The 16,208-nt window shown below is 36.4% G+C and overlaps 2 protein-coding genes across 4 annotated transcripts in view; both read right to left on the reverse strand.

Annotated features, from left to right (window-relative positions):
- Positions 1 to 54: 54 nt before the first annotated feature.
- Positions 55 to 14,687, reverse strand: LOC135770818 (protein spinster homolog 1). 3 transcript variants are annotated; one of them, XM_065280661.1, is made up of 19 exons: positions 14,614 to 14,687; positions 13,669 to 13,782; positions 13,427 to 13,481; positions 13,122 to 13,233; positions 11,082 to 11,162; positions 10,620 to 10,854; positions 10,356 to 10,500; positions 7,173 to 7,376; positions 6,269 to 6,334; positions 6,028 to 6,164; positions 5,682 to 5,833; positions 5,264 to 5,330; positions 4,987 to 5,129; positions 4,273 to 4,425; positions 3,158 to 3,347; positions 2,914 to 2,979; positions 2,715 to 2,813; positions 2,440 to 2,608; positions 55 to 1,020 (listed from the first exon to the last, which is right to left on the reverse strand). In XM_065280661.1, the coding sequence occupies exons 1-19, from the start codon at positions 14,623 to 14,625 to the stop codon at positions 950 to 952; spliced, it is 2,271 nt and encodes a 756-aa protein (XP_065136733.1). In that variant the 5' UTR covers positions 14,626 to 14,687; the 3' UTR covers positions 55 to 949. The 3 variants fall into 3 exon arrangements, with proteins under 3 accessions (XP_065136733.1, XP_065136714.1, XP_065136723.1); XM_065280642.1 differs by lacking the exons at positions 10,356 to 10,500; positions 10,620 to 10,854; positions 11,082 to 11,162; ... (2 more) ...; positions 13,669 to 13,782; positions 14,614 to 14,687 and adding an exon at positions 8,722 to 8,950; XM_065280651.1 differs by lacking the exons at positions 55 to 1,020; positions 2,440 to 2,608; positions 2,715 to 2,813; ... (7 more) ...; positions 6,269 to 6,334; positions 7,173 to 7,376 and adding exons at positions 9,623 to 10,053; positions 10,159 to 10,268.
- Positions 14,688 to 14,831: 144 nt separating this feature from the next.
- Positions 14,832 to 16,208, reverse strand: part of sgf29 (SAGA complex associated factor 29) — a 3,027-nt gene continuing 1,650 nt past the window's right edge. Inside the window, exons 7-10 of the mRNA XM_065280672.2 lie at positions 16,114 to 16,208; positions 15,986 to 16,021; positions 15,710 to 15,872; positions 14,832 to 15,281 (exon numbers count right to left, since the gene is read on the reverse strand). The exon at positions 16,114 to 16,208 is cut by the window's right edge and continues 52 nt beyond it. Coding sequence (XP_065136744.1) covers positions 15,165 to 15,281; positions 15,710 to 15,872; positions 15,986 to 16,021; positions 16,114 to 16,208 — 411 coding nt within the window. The 3' untranslated portion in view covers positions 14,832 to 15,164. The remainder of the gene's footprint in view (positions 15,282 to 15,709; positions 15,873 to 15,985; positions 16,022 to 16,113) is intronic.

Raw genomic sequence — 16,208 nt, forward strand, 5'->3', positions numbered from 1 at the left:
GAAACACAAAAAGACAAGATGTTTGAAGGGACATACTGACCAAAAAGACACAAATTAGAGCTAATCTGTCATTTAATATTAAAAAAGTAACAGTAAGAAAATAAGATTAACAAGCAATGTCTTGTAAATTAGCTCAATGTATTGCCGTTGGGGGAAAAACTCTTTAACAAAAATAAAAACACCACAGTATAAGGAATGCACAATAACCTGCTTTCAGTTAAAATATTACAAAATTAAAAAGCCTAATGTTTAAATCATGTGATGGGGGCTTTAGTGTTTGTTTTTTGGTTCCTTTCTAAAAGATCCTAAAAAAATCTGAAATGTTGCATGAAAGAAAAGCAATAAAACATAAAAGACATGTTGTTGTAAAGGCAGATCATAGGCAAGCCTCAGTGCATTGCTTAAGTCGGATTCTGCTAGTTTTTTAGTCAGTTTGTTGCATAAAATGCAAAAAATAAAAAAAAATGACAGTGCCTTAGGTTTTAGTAATATGTTGCTATGAGGACAGCCACCGATAGATGGCCATTTGCAAAATCCATTCAGAGCCTTTTCAATAACAGGGTCTAAAATCTCATTTTTACATTGTATGAAATCTAAAACACAAATATATGCATGTCAATTAAATGTAAAACAATGTCTCGAAATAATAACCGTGTTCCATTCTTTGTGTCACTCCTGGAAAGCAGAACATCCAAGAAACACATTTCAGAATTTTTGTTAGTTTTGATGTTTCCAAATCAATGGTTTGGTGTTAAGGATATAAACAAAATAAAAAAACATAAGCATAATAAATTACTATAAAATTCCCCAATTGTGGAGATTGTCCAGTCAGCGATTATGTGTCTGACATTTCTGCAGGATTGGCTGTGGACGGCACAAACAGTGTTTTGCCTAAACCAATCACAGTGCTGGTCCCCGAGTCGAGAACCATACCGATCCTTTTGTCTCCTCAAATTAAAACGCTCGACACTGAAACTTTAGTGGACCTGCCTCTCTTTGGAACAACAATTGGTGCATCATCTGAAAAAATAAGAAAACGTACATAAGTATAACAGACTTAAAGGTGACACAGAATGATTGAACGGGTATTTATCCTTGTTCTGTGATGTGACATGTAGACAAAAAATGTTTTGTTTGGGTCTGTAATGCCTTAGAAGCTTCCTAAAAACCTCTCTAAGATAGCTCTATTAGGGTGGGGGATTTTAAACAAGTGGTTTTGCACCTATTTGGCTCCCCCTACTGGCTTAACTTGCAATCTCATTACTGATTGGCTGACCTTGCTGCTATCTCAAAAAATTTAGCCAATTATTTTAAAGTGGAGGGGCAGTGAGATGCCTGTGATGTCATAAGCATCAGTTTTTCAGATTGGGCCGTTTTCTGGCTGACATTTCTAAAAGAGGAATTTCTATGAGACTGAGATGTTTAGCATGTTTAGCACTTTTTGTATGTTTGTGAATGTGGCTAGACTACCATTATTCAACAAAAACAAGGTAAAAATGGTTTTTCATTCTCTGTCCCCTTTAAACAATGACAAAGTGGCCCTAAATGACAAAATGTGACACTAACTGTGAACTGTGCTTGATGTCTTAGTCATCCTACATAATGTAAAGAACCTTTATGACAATGTAGAAATCAGTAAATAAAATAAATGTAAAAAGATATTAAGATGTATTAAAACTATAATAATCCTTTAAAACTGCTTTCCGAAAGAAGAATTATTTATGTACAATCTGGTCAATTAATTGAAAACACAATGACAAAACAACAAATCAGACCTCCAGATGATTAAATCATAGGCTGTGTGGAGGGGTGATCATATACAGGGTTCCCAAACCTTTGTTAACTTCAAATTCAAGGACCTTTCAAGGACTTTCCAGGGGCAAAACTCTCAAATTCAAGGACTAAATGTGGGGACACATATCAAGTGAGAGCAAGTTAACATCAAGTTGTTACAGTTTCCTTTCGAGGGAACCTGCGCTGCGTCACTGCGGTGACACTTTGGTGACGCCCCCAGGGGTAAGTGCGTCTGAATGTGTATATCAAAATCAACCAATGGTGAGGCTTAACGACAAAGATAGGGTGACGCGGGAGCCAGGAAGTATATCACTGTCTGAAATATTGCCAAAGATGGCTTACAGGGACGCAGGAAGTATGGCAAGGAAGACACAGCGTCTCATTCCCTTTTCAGGGAATAACAGTTACATAAGGATGATTTCATGTGTCAAACACAACTATGCAAAAAAGCATTTTGGTTTCAAGCACTTTCAATGACCTGTATCTATGTATGTATATTTCCAAGAACTTCCCAGGGCCTTGAATTTTTCCCTCAGACTCACCAACTTTCAAGGATTTCAAAGACCTGTGGGAACCCTGATATATTAACCTTCACAATGGGAAAAATAAGAATTACAAAGGATGAGAACCACCTGGATCCCTTACCAGAGGGCACATAATTTTCAGCCAGATTTCGGTCTTTCTCGATAAAGAAGGCCGTTGCCAGGAAGAAAGCTCCGCCCCCCACGGCCACAAAAGAGCACAACAGGAGGGATATCTGAAGAGAACGGAACTCCCACATGTACGAATCTGATGACTTTATCGAGTCTGATACCTAAACACGGAGGAGGGGAAAGAAACGGGGACAACGTGTTTATTGGCATCCAGATAAATAACATCTTTGAAACTTGTCTATGTGTGTGTGAGAGAGAGAGACCCACCACTCCGATGAGGTAAGGGCTGATAGCATCACCCAGCAGGTGTGAGAGGACGATCTGAAAGGCCTCTGCTGTGGAGCGCCGTGTGGGGATCACTACATACTGAGAGGATAGGGAAACAAATCAACATCAACATTGCCATATGCACTACATTTCTAGCATTTTGAAGTGATACGACATCCAAATAGAAAAGGAAACCCACCAGAAGAATGTCTGCAACTATGGCCCAATTCATCGACAAGAACGTCTCGCCAAAGAAAATAAAAACCTGGTGAAACAACAAGAACACACATACTTGCATTTAGTACAAAACCACTATTACAGTCAGCATAAAACTGCCCTACATTCAGCCACTGCTATATGACTGCGGTATCGGTATAAAACTGCAAACGTTTTCAGGATGAGGAACACACACAGACAAATATAAAGGTAAAGGAAGGACTTACATAAGTGGCCACCGTGCTAACTTGAGCAAACATGATGGACAGATAGAGAAAAGGAGCGGCAAGGAGGAGTCCTGTCGCACAGACCAGTGGATCAGCGCGTGGGGTTTTCGTCCTCAGTTTCTTGCTGGCCTGCACGCCACTAGCCACACCCAGGATACCAGTGACAATTGTGATGATACCAAAAATCAGGCTAAGGGAGAGCACAGGAACATTAGTAGAGCACTTTGTACACACAAAACAGTCAAGTCACATTTATTTGTATATTGGGTTTAACAATGTTTTATTGCATTAATGCAGCTTCACAAGAAATGCAAAGAAAAAAAATAACCATAGAAAAACAGGAAAATTATTAACGCTTTCCCCGCCATTGACAAGTTCTCGCGTCAATTAAGAGAAAACATGTTCCTGATGAAGTTTGATGTTAATCTGTAATACCGCGATTATTCACTAGACGGCGTACTTAACCGAATTTATAAAAAAACTGAAGCAATTTTTTTACTAATTTTAAACTCTGTGTATGTTTTGATAATCATTCTGAATCTGATCTGTAACAAAATTACTTCACAAAAATGCCATTATTTCAGCTTTTTGCTAAAAAAATATTCATATTTAAGAGTTTATACGCAGAGAAAAAAAATTTAGATAGGATGAAACGTTTTTTTTCCCCGTTTTGTTTGTTTGTTTATTGTTTGTTTGAAAGCAGAGGGTCTGTTCTTTCATTTGATATATTTTTATGTTTATATATTTTTAGAAGAAAATTTTTTTGTAATGCATTTTGCGAAACTTTGTGAAAATTACAAAAAATGCTGGCAGGTAACTTTTAAAAAAAAGCCTAGCGGGGACTGAGTTAAATATATAGTATATGCAATAAAATATATAGCATTATTGCAAATTATATTTATATAATTCCTTAAATATAGGTTATAATCAATATCAGCCTATATTGTTATATCAAACCTGTAGTCAATATCAAAAATAACAGGCATCATATTAACCTTTCTACTTTACATCAGAATTGTTTTTTAATATAAATGTAATATAAGAAGAGGTAACAGCAAAAAACCAACGAACCACTAACATTATGCCAAAAGTAACAGAAAGAATTGGGGAATTACCTGCCAGAGTCGTCACAGTTGTCCTTGAAACATGGCTGTTTCTCACCATTGAAGACACCCGCTCTGAATAAAAATGCAGGAGCCCACAGGGCCAAAGATCCTGTCACAAAGGCCACAGCTGTGAAGCCAAACGTGGACAGAACAAAACTATGGCTAAATAGGAAGAGAAAAAGATATAAATTTTAGGTAGAAAATAATATTTTCTATCTATATACCTATCTATCTATCTATCTAGTCATGCTTTTTAAACAACACTGAAGGAGTCCACTTCTATTCTGTGCTCTTATTAGCTGCTTTTATTTAGTCATCAATTTAAAAATAAAATAATCAAATTTTTGTTTTCTAATGAAAGAAATTAATTAGTTTGGCACAACTATATTTTGATATACTAAAGTAATTTCAAACTTTTAAACATATACCTTAAATGATTTTTAAAATTATGAGAAACATTTCAGTTAAGTGTTTCCAAACTAATCAGCTTATTTTATTATACATTTACGTCTCAGATAACAGCTTTAGTCGTGGAAGTAGTTAGCAAAAGCAACTGCTGGAGAAAAACCCCCAAAATTATCAGATATTAACAAGTGCCCTGCTTGACATATATTCATATATATGCATATATACATACATTATATATATAACACACAAATATACACAAACACGCACATATATATATGAACATGACATGAGCAACATGAGCTCTTGATGACTCACTTCCTGCAGAGCGCTTTCATGTCTTCCAGCCAGCTGGTTCTGTGCAGCATATCCTCTGAATGAGCTTCGATCGCCCCGCGCTTTGGCTCCTGAACCACAAATATCAACAGGATCACTGCCAGCAGCCCCAGGCCAGGGGTCACCTATTAAAGAAAAATACACAGCAAACGGCAGAGAGAGCAACAGAAAGAGATATTCAAAAAACTGTTTAACAGATATACGTATAACACACTTAAAAATATTATTTAATCAGGAAGAATTGATGGGGCGGACGTACCCGAAGAGCCCAGTGCCAGTCTTTAGCCACAGCAGCCACGCGTGAACCCACTATATACCCAAAACCACTGAAGAGATAAAATAACAGATGTGAATAAGAGTTCAGCACTAGAAAAAAACCCCATTCAATCCAATATTCTTTACAGAGAAACAGAGTTTTAGCCCTAATGTATTGGCCTTTTAAAAGACCTTGGATGTTAGGTAATGATACTGTTTCTGTAGAAGCCACAGTGTGACATCTTACTTAAAGTGAAGTAAATGAATGGGGAAGAACCAAAGTCATTGTTTTAGAAATGTTTTTTGAGTTGAAAGTGAGCATATTACTTTATTGGAATTTAAAAAGTTTTGTATGTGTGTGTGTGTGTGTGTGTGTGTGTGTGTGTGTGTGTGTGTGTGTGTGTGTGTGTGTGTGTCCTCACCTGCCCACAGGAATGGCAAAGTAAAAAATGGAAAGCATGTTGGTCCTTTTCTCCTTGATGAACAGATCAGCAATGATGGTGGGTGCGATTGTGGAGTAACTGGCCTCCCCTACACCCACAAGCCCCCGGGTCAACAACAGCGCCCAAAAATGCTAAAAAAAATACAATCAGATCTCTCATCATTCCTAATAACGCTTTAAATCTTTAAAACACTAAATCAAAGGCAACAACAATCTGAGTCAGAATTGAAAGTTATATGATCAAAGTATTTGAACGAAATGGTGTTTGCATATAAAGCTGATTTTTAAGCATTTGGAAAGCCTGACGGATACAGTGCGGGACTTACATCTTTGCCGACGAAGGAGCTGGCCAGTGTCACTATAGACCAGAACAAAATCCCACCACTCATGATCAACTTCCTGTTATACCTGTCGCCCAGGTAACCGAACAGAGGAGCCAGGAACATGTAACTGCAGATGAAAACTAAGAACAATGATGAGAGAAAATGTCAAATAAAACATTAACATTTCTACACCCATACAATCTCATGACAAGTATGAATCCCACATATTCACAATAATCCTCACCCGTCTGAAGCAGCCCTGATTTTCCATCGCTAATTTTGAAGAATTTCTCAATGTCAGTAAGTACACCTGTTAACATAGGATATTAGTGTTATCACAGTTCAACTTTTCATGTCAATATATTAATTCAATATTAAATAACAACACTGAAGTCTATCAGCAGCTCTATTAATAAATCAAACACTCATTATTACACCGTAGGGCAGTTTCCCAGACAGGGTTTAAATTAATTCCGGACATTTAAGTCGTTTTTACAAGCATAAAAACATTACAAAAAACAATACTGATGTGCATTGAGACAAAATAATGGCACTGATATATGTTAAGATATGTTAGTGCAAGATGTTTTCAAATTAAGGGAGCTCAAGCATACATTTTAGTCTGGGACTAGGATAACCCCTGTCCGGGAAACCACCCCACATTTTTAAGTATAATCACATTGGGTAATTTCAACTTACTATTTTACATTTTAACCAGAAAAGTGTAAATCGCTTAATGTAAGTTAGGCCATTTGAAAATTACTTTGTACTAAAAAAATTTAAATCAGTAAAAACAGTGTAGGAACTTAGGAAGTGAAAGAATTTGTTTTTGCATTGCAACAAATGTCTCTACAGCTAAAGCCAAAAGTATGTTCACTAACCTTGATAAACAATAACACATGTACAAACTGATGCAAAACCACATCTAACCTGCTTATTCGGCTATAATTCTTTACAATTAATCATGTGATTTACCTTTAACTCTATAAACAGGAACAAAAAGAACAAGATGGACTAGTATGAACTGAGGTCATGCGTACAGACACTCATTTCAGTATATCTTTGCCCCGTGCTTTACGTGACATGCCAGTGAATTTCAGTTTCAGTTCAACTTGAACTTTTACAAAAAGATCAATGGCACTTGTTACCTGCGACAGTGAATCTGTCCATATAGTTCAGTAGGTTGATATAGCAGAGTACAGCTACCGTCAGTATAGCTCTACTACTAGACACTCCACTAGCCGACTCCTCCTCTGGTGGAGATGACACCGCCCCATTCTCTGTAGGCCCCTCCCCCTCATTATCATCTGAGAAGAAGGGCGTGGTGTCCGCAGGCTCACCTGACATCACTGCTGCAGAAAATAATGAACAAGAGATTAAAGAACAAATCTTTTTAACAAACAGAAGCCAAATGTTTCGGCAATGTGTTTGCAAATACACAAAACAAAATACAAGGAGTCTGCTAAATGCCTAAATGACAAGATTTAGTCAAATGTTACTGCAATGTAGTTGGTTTGGTCTGTCACAAAAAATCCTTCCAGAAGTAAAACAAAAGTGTTGAAACAGTCGCTAAAGAGCAAAAATAAAGTCCACTGCTGCCTGAGCATATACACTGACTGAATACATATGCAAACTGTCAATGATCTAATCTCAACCTTAAATATGAGGATGTAACTTCTGTGAGATGAACCATTAGTCAAGAAAAGTCTGCCAAGGTCTAGTGCACTAAACTACAGCAGACTCCACTGGGACTGAATGCATAAAGTATGTATAACCGAATTCATCGGGAGTATAACACAGACACCGAAAATGGGAAGTAGACACAGATGCATGTCGTGTGATGTAAAATCTTACCAGAATGTCACGTGAATACAGTGACTGGGGGAAAACAGGGTTGGGAGTAATGTTAAGAGAAAGCTGTGTATGTGCTGATATTACTAAATATAACAACACATGAACATCTGGACACATGTGACCCTGCTTATAAGTTAACCGTTTCTTGTGATTTACTGTTTTCAATATAAAAACCATCATGTATAATGTAAACATTACAACCTTGATATCTTTAATATTCACTGTTGATTGAAACTAAAGTGAGCTAAATCAAACTTTGACGTTTGTAATATCATTCAGAGGCAGTGTCACTATGTTACAGCTTAATTACTAAGGAATGGCATCAACCCATGAAAATAAAATTATTGCCTAAACACAATATCTAAACCTGACCTAAGGAAGATTTTGTTTTTTGACAGAAGACTCTTTATCCACTTTTTGTAATCTGTGTCTTTGAACTAAGATAAGCATGTCAGCTGAATCCAACCAAACCCAACATGTTTGTGCTGACTGGTCACATGTGATGACTGCTGTTGACCAATACTTGTCTATGTAGGTAACAGACACTACGTTAGGCAACATTTCACATGCAGTGTTTTAAATAAGCAAAAACCAAAATGTTGTTGTGTACAGCACTCTATTATATTTTAGATGTAACTGTTAGTTACAGAAAGCAACCTTTTTCCTGGAAAAGCAAAATATTAAACCAATAAACTAAGGAACAAGCTCCCAGTCGTTTTATATATGCAAGGCAGACCTCTTATTAATAAAGCGAAACGAACTGTTATACATGTGAAATACATTACTGGATTTTAAATGCATGTGTAAAGTTTGTGCCTTGACGTTTGCGGTGTTGTTGTTTACCTGGAAAATGCAAAGCAGAGATAGACGCGTCCTCAAAGTTCTGTTCCCGGCCGCTTTTTGGATACCTTTGAATTTTCGAAATGTTTTAGGATATTACCTTTACCTGACCTCCCGTGTGGACATCTTTAAATTTCAGTGGAGGGCTCTGAACCAAACTGTGCAGCGGAACGAGTTGTTGTTGTTGCCGATCGATGAGCTCAGCACGTCGCCATATTGGTGTGACGCAGTACTTCCGCTGCCCAGTCATGTGACACCCACCCGACACTACAGTTTAACCTTATGCAAACCAATTACTGATTTGTTTGTTTGTTTTTTTGTTTGTTTTCCTTTTTCCTTGTATTATTATTCAATTGTCTGCAAGTTAAACTCTGTCTGTAACTTGTTTTCTATTTCCCTAAATTTATGTATATTCTTTATATTTTCAAAAAAAAAAAAAAAGACACCCACCCGACACAATTATTGCAATATTTTAAAGAGTAATAATCGATGTCGAATACAGCATGTGAAAATGTTATTACAAGACATTATTTTTTGTTGTTTATAACTTTAGTTTTTTTTATATTATTTATTAGCATTTCTAAATGTGTGACTAGAAGAATTCAAAATAATTAATTCAGATTATCTAAACTAATTCGTTTTTTCACTGTTTATTACATTACTCCAAAAAACAATGATAAAAGATGCTAACAAAATCAGCAATGAGTTTAAATCTTTTGTTAGCGTTTGCTACTTTACTGATGAATCACTAGTGTTTTATTAGCACTAACTAATGCAAATGTAAAAGAGTGATTAATAGTTTGAGCTGATCAATGACCTGAGATAACATGAGTTCACATGAATAGCATGCTGCAGTGAAATATGATTTAGAGTCACATTTAGGCAGACAGTAAATGAAGCAATGGAATTTAAAAAAGTCAATTTTTATTAAATGTATTTTAATCAATTTGATGTTTTATATTAAAAATAATGAACATTTAAACAATTCTTAAATAAATCTGGCTTACATAAACAATGTAAAAATGAATTTTATATTTTTTACAAAAAGACATCAAAAGTTGTATTTCAGCAAAAGCGATAAGATCTTATGAACCGCAGAAACAAGACACATATTACATTGCATCTAGAACATGGTGTTGGTACGCAACGCCAAACAATACAAAGTAAAAGCGTTTAAGCCCAGACTTCAATGACATCCCCATCCTCCATTTCTAGCTCAGCTGGAGTCTGATTATGTGAGATTCTTGACCCATCAAAGAGGAATTTAGCTCTCCGCCTGTCACTGGCCGGAAGACCAGAAATATACTGAGACAGGATGGATCCTATAGGAGCAGTCTTAAATAAAAAAAGAGATTAAGAGTTACCAAATAAAATGACCATATTTGAAGACAGTAAGCCACTATATTTAAGATGCAGAGCATCCAGTGTGACATAACACACCTTTTGCACTGAATACTCCTGCGTTGATCCTTTCTCTTTGCCTTGCAGTCGCAGAGTAATGACATCACATTTAGTATTGTCGTCTTGTTTATCCTCTTTTATTACACAGTCTGGAGAAATTGAAAAGTGATGAATGCAGTTGGATTGCAAATAAATTAAAGTTTGAAAACCTTTAATCAATAAAGATTTTTTATTACCTATGATGTCAGCTATGCCAAGTCCCAGCTCACTGACGGAGGAGTGAACCGGGAGTTCAACATCTTTTCTTAATAACAGAATTTGGCTGGGCCGGACACTAAGTTTAATGGCCAGCTGTTCCACAGCTTTACTCAAAGGGGCTGTCTGCAATTGAAAGTCACATACATATAAAAACACCTATCTCCAGGAAGCTTGAATTTTTTTTATAGTCTAGGTCAAGATTTCAAAGCCTGCAAATGCATACAGTATTTACTCTTACTTACAGAAAGTATTGGAATTTTGTGCAATTCTGTTCGACAACGGAATTTTAGTGAGATTTCTCGTGCCACGTCACTGTGCTCAGTATTCGGGTGACGTCTTTTCCGTTTGTTGTCAGAAAGAATGATGATCTCATCATCATCATCATCATTTACAGGAGATGGAGAGTTTCTGTACTCAATAACGGGTTCTTGATACACAGGCGACAGACAAGCAAAAGAGCCAATAGCATCCAATTTCCTGTTGAAAACACAGAAGAAAGAGATAATATCAAATCCCATGATTTTCTTTGGGCTTATTGTTTGTTTATTGTATTACTTCTAATACTGTTACTTCTTTATCCTCCTGGAAATATGATACCACTGTTTGAAAATGTATGATAACTAGAGCGGATGAGAAAAGTCATGCTAAAAACCACCTCAGATGATCTCTGTCACAGACAGATCATTACTAAAGATGACACTCACTTTATTTTTTGGTTTGCCTGTCTGCTTTGTTTGACCGGTGGACTACATGGTGGAGGTGGAGAGGGGGAGCGAAGAATTTCCCTGAAGGTAAAGATAACGTATAAATTATAGTAGGTTAAAAGTGTTGATGGTTGCAATACAGCTGGAAAAAAGAAAAAATTATAATATAATATTTTAATTAATATTATAACTAATATATATATATATATATATATATATATATATACAGTCTTGTTCAAAATAATAGCAGTACAATGTGACTAACCAGAATAATCAAGGTTTTTTAGTATATTTTTTATTGCTACGTGGCAAACAAGTTACCAGTAGGTTCAGTAGATTCTCAGAAAACAAACGAGACCCAGCATTCATGATATGCACGCTCTTAAGGCTGCTGTGCAATTGGGCAAGTAGTTGAATTAGTTGAAAGGGGTGTGTTCAAAAAAATAGCAGTGTCTACCTTTGACAGTACAAACTCAAAACTATTTTGTACAAACATTTTTTTTTCTGGGATTTAGCAATCCTGTGAATCACTAAACTAATATTTAGTTGTATGACCACAGTTTTTTAAAACTGCTTGACATCTGTGTGGCATGGAGTCAACCAACTTGTGGCACCTCTCAGCTGTTATTCTACTCCATGATTCTTTAACAACATTCCACAATTCATTCACATTTCTTGGTTTTGCTTCAGAAACAGCATTTTTGATATCACCCCACAAGTTCTCAATTGGATTAAGGTCTGGAGATTGGGCTGGCCACTCCGTAACATTAATTTTGTTGGTTTGGAACCAAGACTTTGCCCGTTTACTAGTGTGTTTTGGGTCATTGTCTTGTTGAAACAACCATTTCAAGGGCATGCCCTCTTCAGCATAGGGCAACATGACCTCTTCAAGTATTTTAACATATGCAAACTGATCCATGATCCCTGGTATGCGATAAATAGGCCCAACACCATAGTAGGAGAAACATGCCCATATCATGCTCCATGCTTCACTGTCTTCACTGTGTACTGTGGCTTGAATTCAGAGTTTGGGGGTCGTCTCACAAACTGCCTGTGGCCCTTGGACCCAAAAAGAACAATTTTACTCTCATCAGTCCACAAAATGTTCCTCCATTTCTCTTTAGGCCAGTTGATGTGTTCTTTGGCAAATTGTAACCTCTTCTGCACATGCCTTTTTTTTAACAGAGGGACGTTGCGGGGGATTCTTGAAAATAGATTAGCTTCACACAGACGTCTTCTAACTGTCACAGTACTTACAGGTAACTCCAGACTGTCTTTGATCATCCTGGAGGTGATCATTGGCTGAGCCTTTGCCATTCTAGTTATTCTTCTATCCATTTTGATGGTTGTCTTCCGTTTTCTTCCACGTCTCTCTGGTTTTGCTCTCCATGTTAAGGCATTGGAGATCATTTTAGCTGAACAGCCTATCATTTTTTGCACCTCTTTATAGGTTTTTCCCTCTCCAATCAACTTTTTAATCAAAGTACGCTGTTCTTCTGAACAATGTCTTGAACGACCCATTTTCCTCAGCTTTCAAATGCATGTTCAACAAGTGTTGGCTTCATCCTTAAATAGGGGCCACCTGATTCACACCTGTTTCTTCACAAAATTGATGACCTCAGTTATTGAATGCCACACTGCTATTTTTTTGAACACACCCCTTTCAACTAATTCAACTAATTGCCCAATTGCACAGCCTTAAGAGCGTGCATATCATGAATGCTGGGTCTCATTTGTTTTCTGAGAATCTACTGAACCTACTGGTAACTTGTTTGCCACGTAGCAATAAAAAAATATACTAAAAACCTTGATTATTCTGGTTATACACACACATGTCAAAATGTACTCTTGGCAAATGAAATAGTTACTGAAATTTAAATAAACAATATTGATTTATATTTCACTGATATCTAAACAATGTAAAATATGCATTATTAACTAAAACATTATCCCAATCATGTTAAAGTGCACAATTTAATCAATATGATTTATATTATTTTTCTATTCAGTGAAAAAAACAAAGTCAGTCTGATTGCTTACTGAGCTTGAATCTGTTGTGGCTCCTCCTCTGAATCACTCAGATTGATGCTTGTTGACTGTTTCTCTGTTCGTGGTGGAGGCGGAGACCATAGAGGACCATCCTTTTCCTCCTCTGTAATTTTAAAGAGAAAGGTGATGGTGACATTGGATCTAGCCTACACAGGTTATAGAATAAATAAAAAAATATTAAATCAAGAGGCCAACTTGCTAAAAGCAGTGTGGTGTGCTACATTACATTTACATTAAGCAAAGACTTTTATCTTATTTTACAAATAATTAGAAATTTTGGAGCACCACTGAATTACCTGTGAGGTTGCTTTGTGTGAAAGTCGTTGGCTTCAGATTTAAGGACCTGTTTACCTAAAACAGAATGAACATGTGATTTAACATAAACCAATACAGCTATAGTTAAACGTTTGAAAGGTCACCAAGACCTTAATACGTTTAATGTATGGTGTGATAAAAGATTTCAAAAAGACAGCAGTTTTTGAAATCCTTGCCAATTGTTTGCTGTCATCGAAGAAAGAAACCGTGGTGTTTAACCCACCTTGTTGGAATAAATGGGTACTGTTGTGATGGATGTGGGGTCGATAATGCGGCGACGTTTGGGACGTTGTTTTGGAGAGTCTGATACAGGTGCATCCCCGTCACTGTCTGATGTCTAGAATAACATATATTGTTATACCACACTGTAAACACATTAAACATACACTTTAAATACACTGCTTAATTATTTGTAACATAAGTCGCTACACCCAAAGATTCTCAAAGTTTTAAGAATGACACAAATATAAATTTTCGCAAATTCTACAAAAGTATAATTAGAAGCATTTCAAATCACAAGCAAGTGTCAAAGGCTTTTATTGACAATTAAATACAGTTTATGAAAAGAGAATCAATATTTGCAGTGTTGACCATTCTTTTTCAAGACCCTTTGCAATTCGCCCTGGCATGCTGTCAATCAACTTTGGGCCACATCCTGATTGATGGCAGCCCGTGCAGCCCATATAGGCACTGCTGTATAACCTACATAGTTTAACAATTTTTTTGTTATAAACAATTTATTTATTTCGCAAACATGCACGGTTACTACAGTTTTATTATAATTAAAAAAATTTTATGTTTTATCGCTATAATGAAATATACACAGGACAATAACATTATTAATAACTGCGTACAGTAAAGTCTATTAAGATTTAAACAAGCTGATAAATCAATGTGAAATACGAACAGATGGGAGCGTATGTAATCTAAACAAGCGGTAAATTAAGTAATGCTAATTATGACTAACGTTAATGCTAATTTATCAACACCATCACTGATTAGCAAGTGTGCTAGTGTTTACAGCCAAACTACATGGAAGAATGTTGCGTTGATTTCTGACAATGAACGTCCGTAGGTGTAAAGTCAATATCTATTTGAAGATAACGGTCCAAATTAAAGCTGCAAAACTCTTTTAACTTCTTACAGAACATCATAACAGATATCTCACCCGATCAGCCATGATCCGCTTCCGCGCGCTCAACGCCGTTCGCGCATGCCGAGTGACGTCACAAAGCGAATGTTGATACTAAGCTCTGTAGTAGCGGATTTATAAAAGTAGATTCAGCATGAATTTTAACAATATAGATTGATGTTTATTAATTTAAACTTCAAACATGAATTAACAAAAGGACTGGGGAGGGCCAAATTAAATAAATAAAAAGCCATTGATCCACCCCAAACACTTCTAGATATTATTATTGGTCACAGACTTTTAATTGTATAACTTTCAAAACGGTTTTATTTTCTGCATAATTCACTTGCAGTGCAACTAGACCCACATTAACATCATACAAAAAGATGCAGTATAAAACATACCAACATTATTTACAACAGAGAAAAATAAACAAACATCAAAACATAGACTGGTTGCTCTGTTCACATTTTTTTCACTCCTTATCATAATAATCACTATGATGCGGTTGACATTACTTTTTGCAAACAACGTTCCATATTTTATTCTTTATCCATTTTTTATTCTTTCGCTTTTGTTTCCTTCTGTCACTTCTTTTTGTTTTCCTTGCAGGCCACTACATATCGCTGGGCAACGTTGAGAGGTGGCGAATAGCCATCAGCATAAGAAGTATCTTCAAACAGCACAGAGTAGTCATCCTGGGGCTGAAAAAAAGTGAAATTTGTATAATTATGAGAAAAATATTATCTACTTATATATAACTGGCCTAGCTTGTCATTTCTTGTGCCTCCATGTATTTGAACTGAATGCACCTACTTAACCAACACATACAGGAGTGATGTTTGGTTCTGTGCATACTTTTGGCTATATGTCTGTGAAAACCCAGCTAAAGTCATTTTTTATATTTCCTTTTTTTATAAACGTACATAATGTAAAGAGCATATAACACCTTGATATATTGATTGAGTAATGCCATGTCAAAAAATAAAATCAATGTTAACTCTATGAGACTCTATGAGGGTGGATTTCACAGACATGCTCACAAATAATGTATCTTATAGAAGCATCTCTAATTCCTCCATTACTACACTTCAATCAATCCGTCCTTTCTTTCCAGTTTTATGTCCCTCACCCGGTGTGGTGGCGTGTGGATCAAGGCTCTGTAAAAGCATGTGGTTTGTGGATAAAGCGCCAGCACCAGCTGGTCTTTACTGAACAGAGCCTCTGGGTCTGTCTCTGGGTTTGCTTTCCACTGTGGGAGAGGGATAATTCTCCTCCGACTCAGTGTGTGTCTCCTGAACAGAAGATGAAACAATTACATGACAAGCAATACACTTAATCCGTTTTATTGTATAAATAGATCTATTTAGATTTAGCTATCAGTTTTTGCAGAGGAAACCGTACTTACTCTTTACCCTCTTCATCAATGTCATCCACTTCATACCTGATTAAAAAAAGATTAAACAAATAGTTTAGGAATCCATATAAAAATAATATTGCAAGTGGCCTCTTTGCTGAAATCAACTGGTAGATTACTTGTTGGTGGAGTGGTTGTAGCTGACCACTTCCGCAAGAATCCACTGCTCATCCCCATCCACAGCCTTCACACGTGCCGCCACCTTGTCCCCCTG

The sequence above is a fragment of the Paramisgurnus dabryanus genome, chromosome 3 (assembly GCF_030506205.2).
Source record: "Paramisgurnus dabryanus chromosome 3, PD_genome_1.1, whole genome shotgun sequence".
NCBI classification, from domain to species: Eukaryota; Metazoa; Chordata; class Actinopteri; order Cypriniformes; family Cobitidae; genus Paramisgurnus; species Paramisgurnus dabryanus.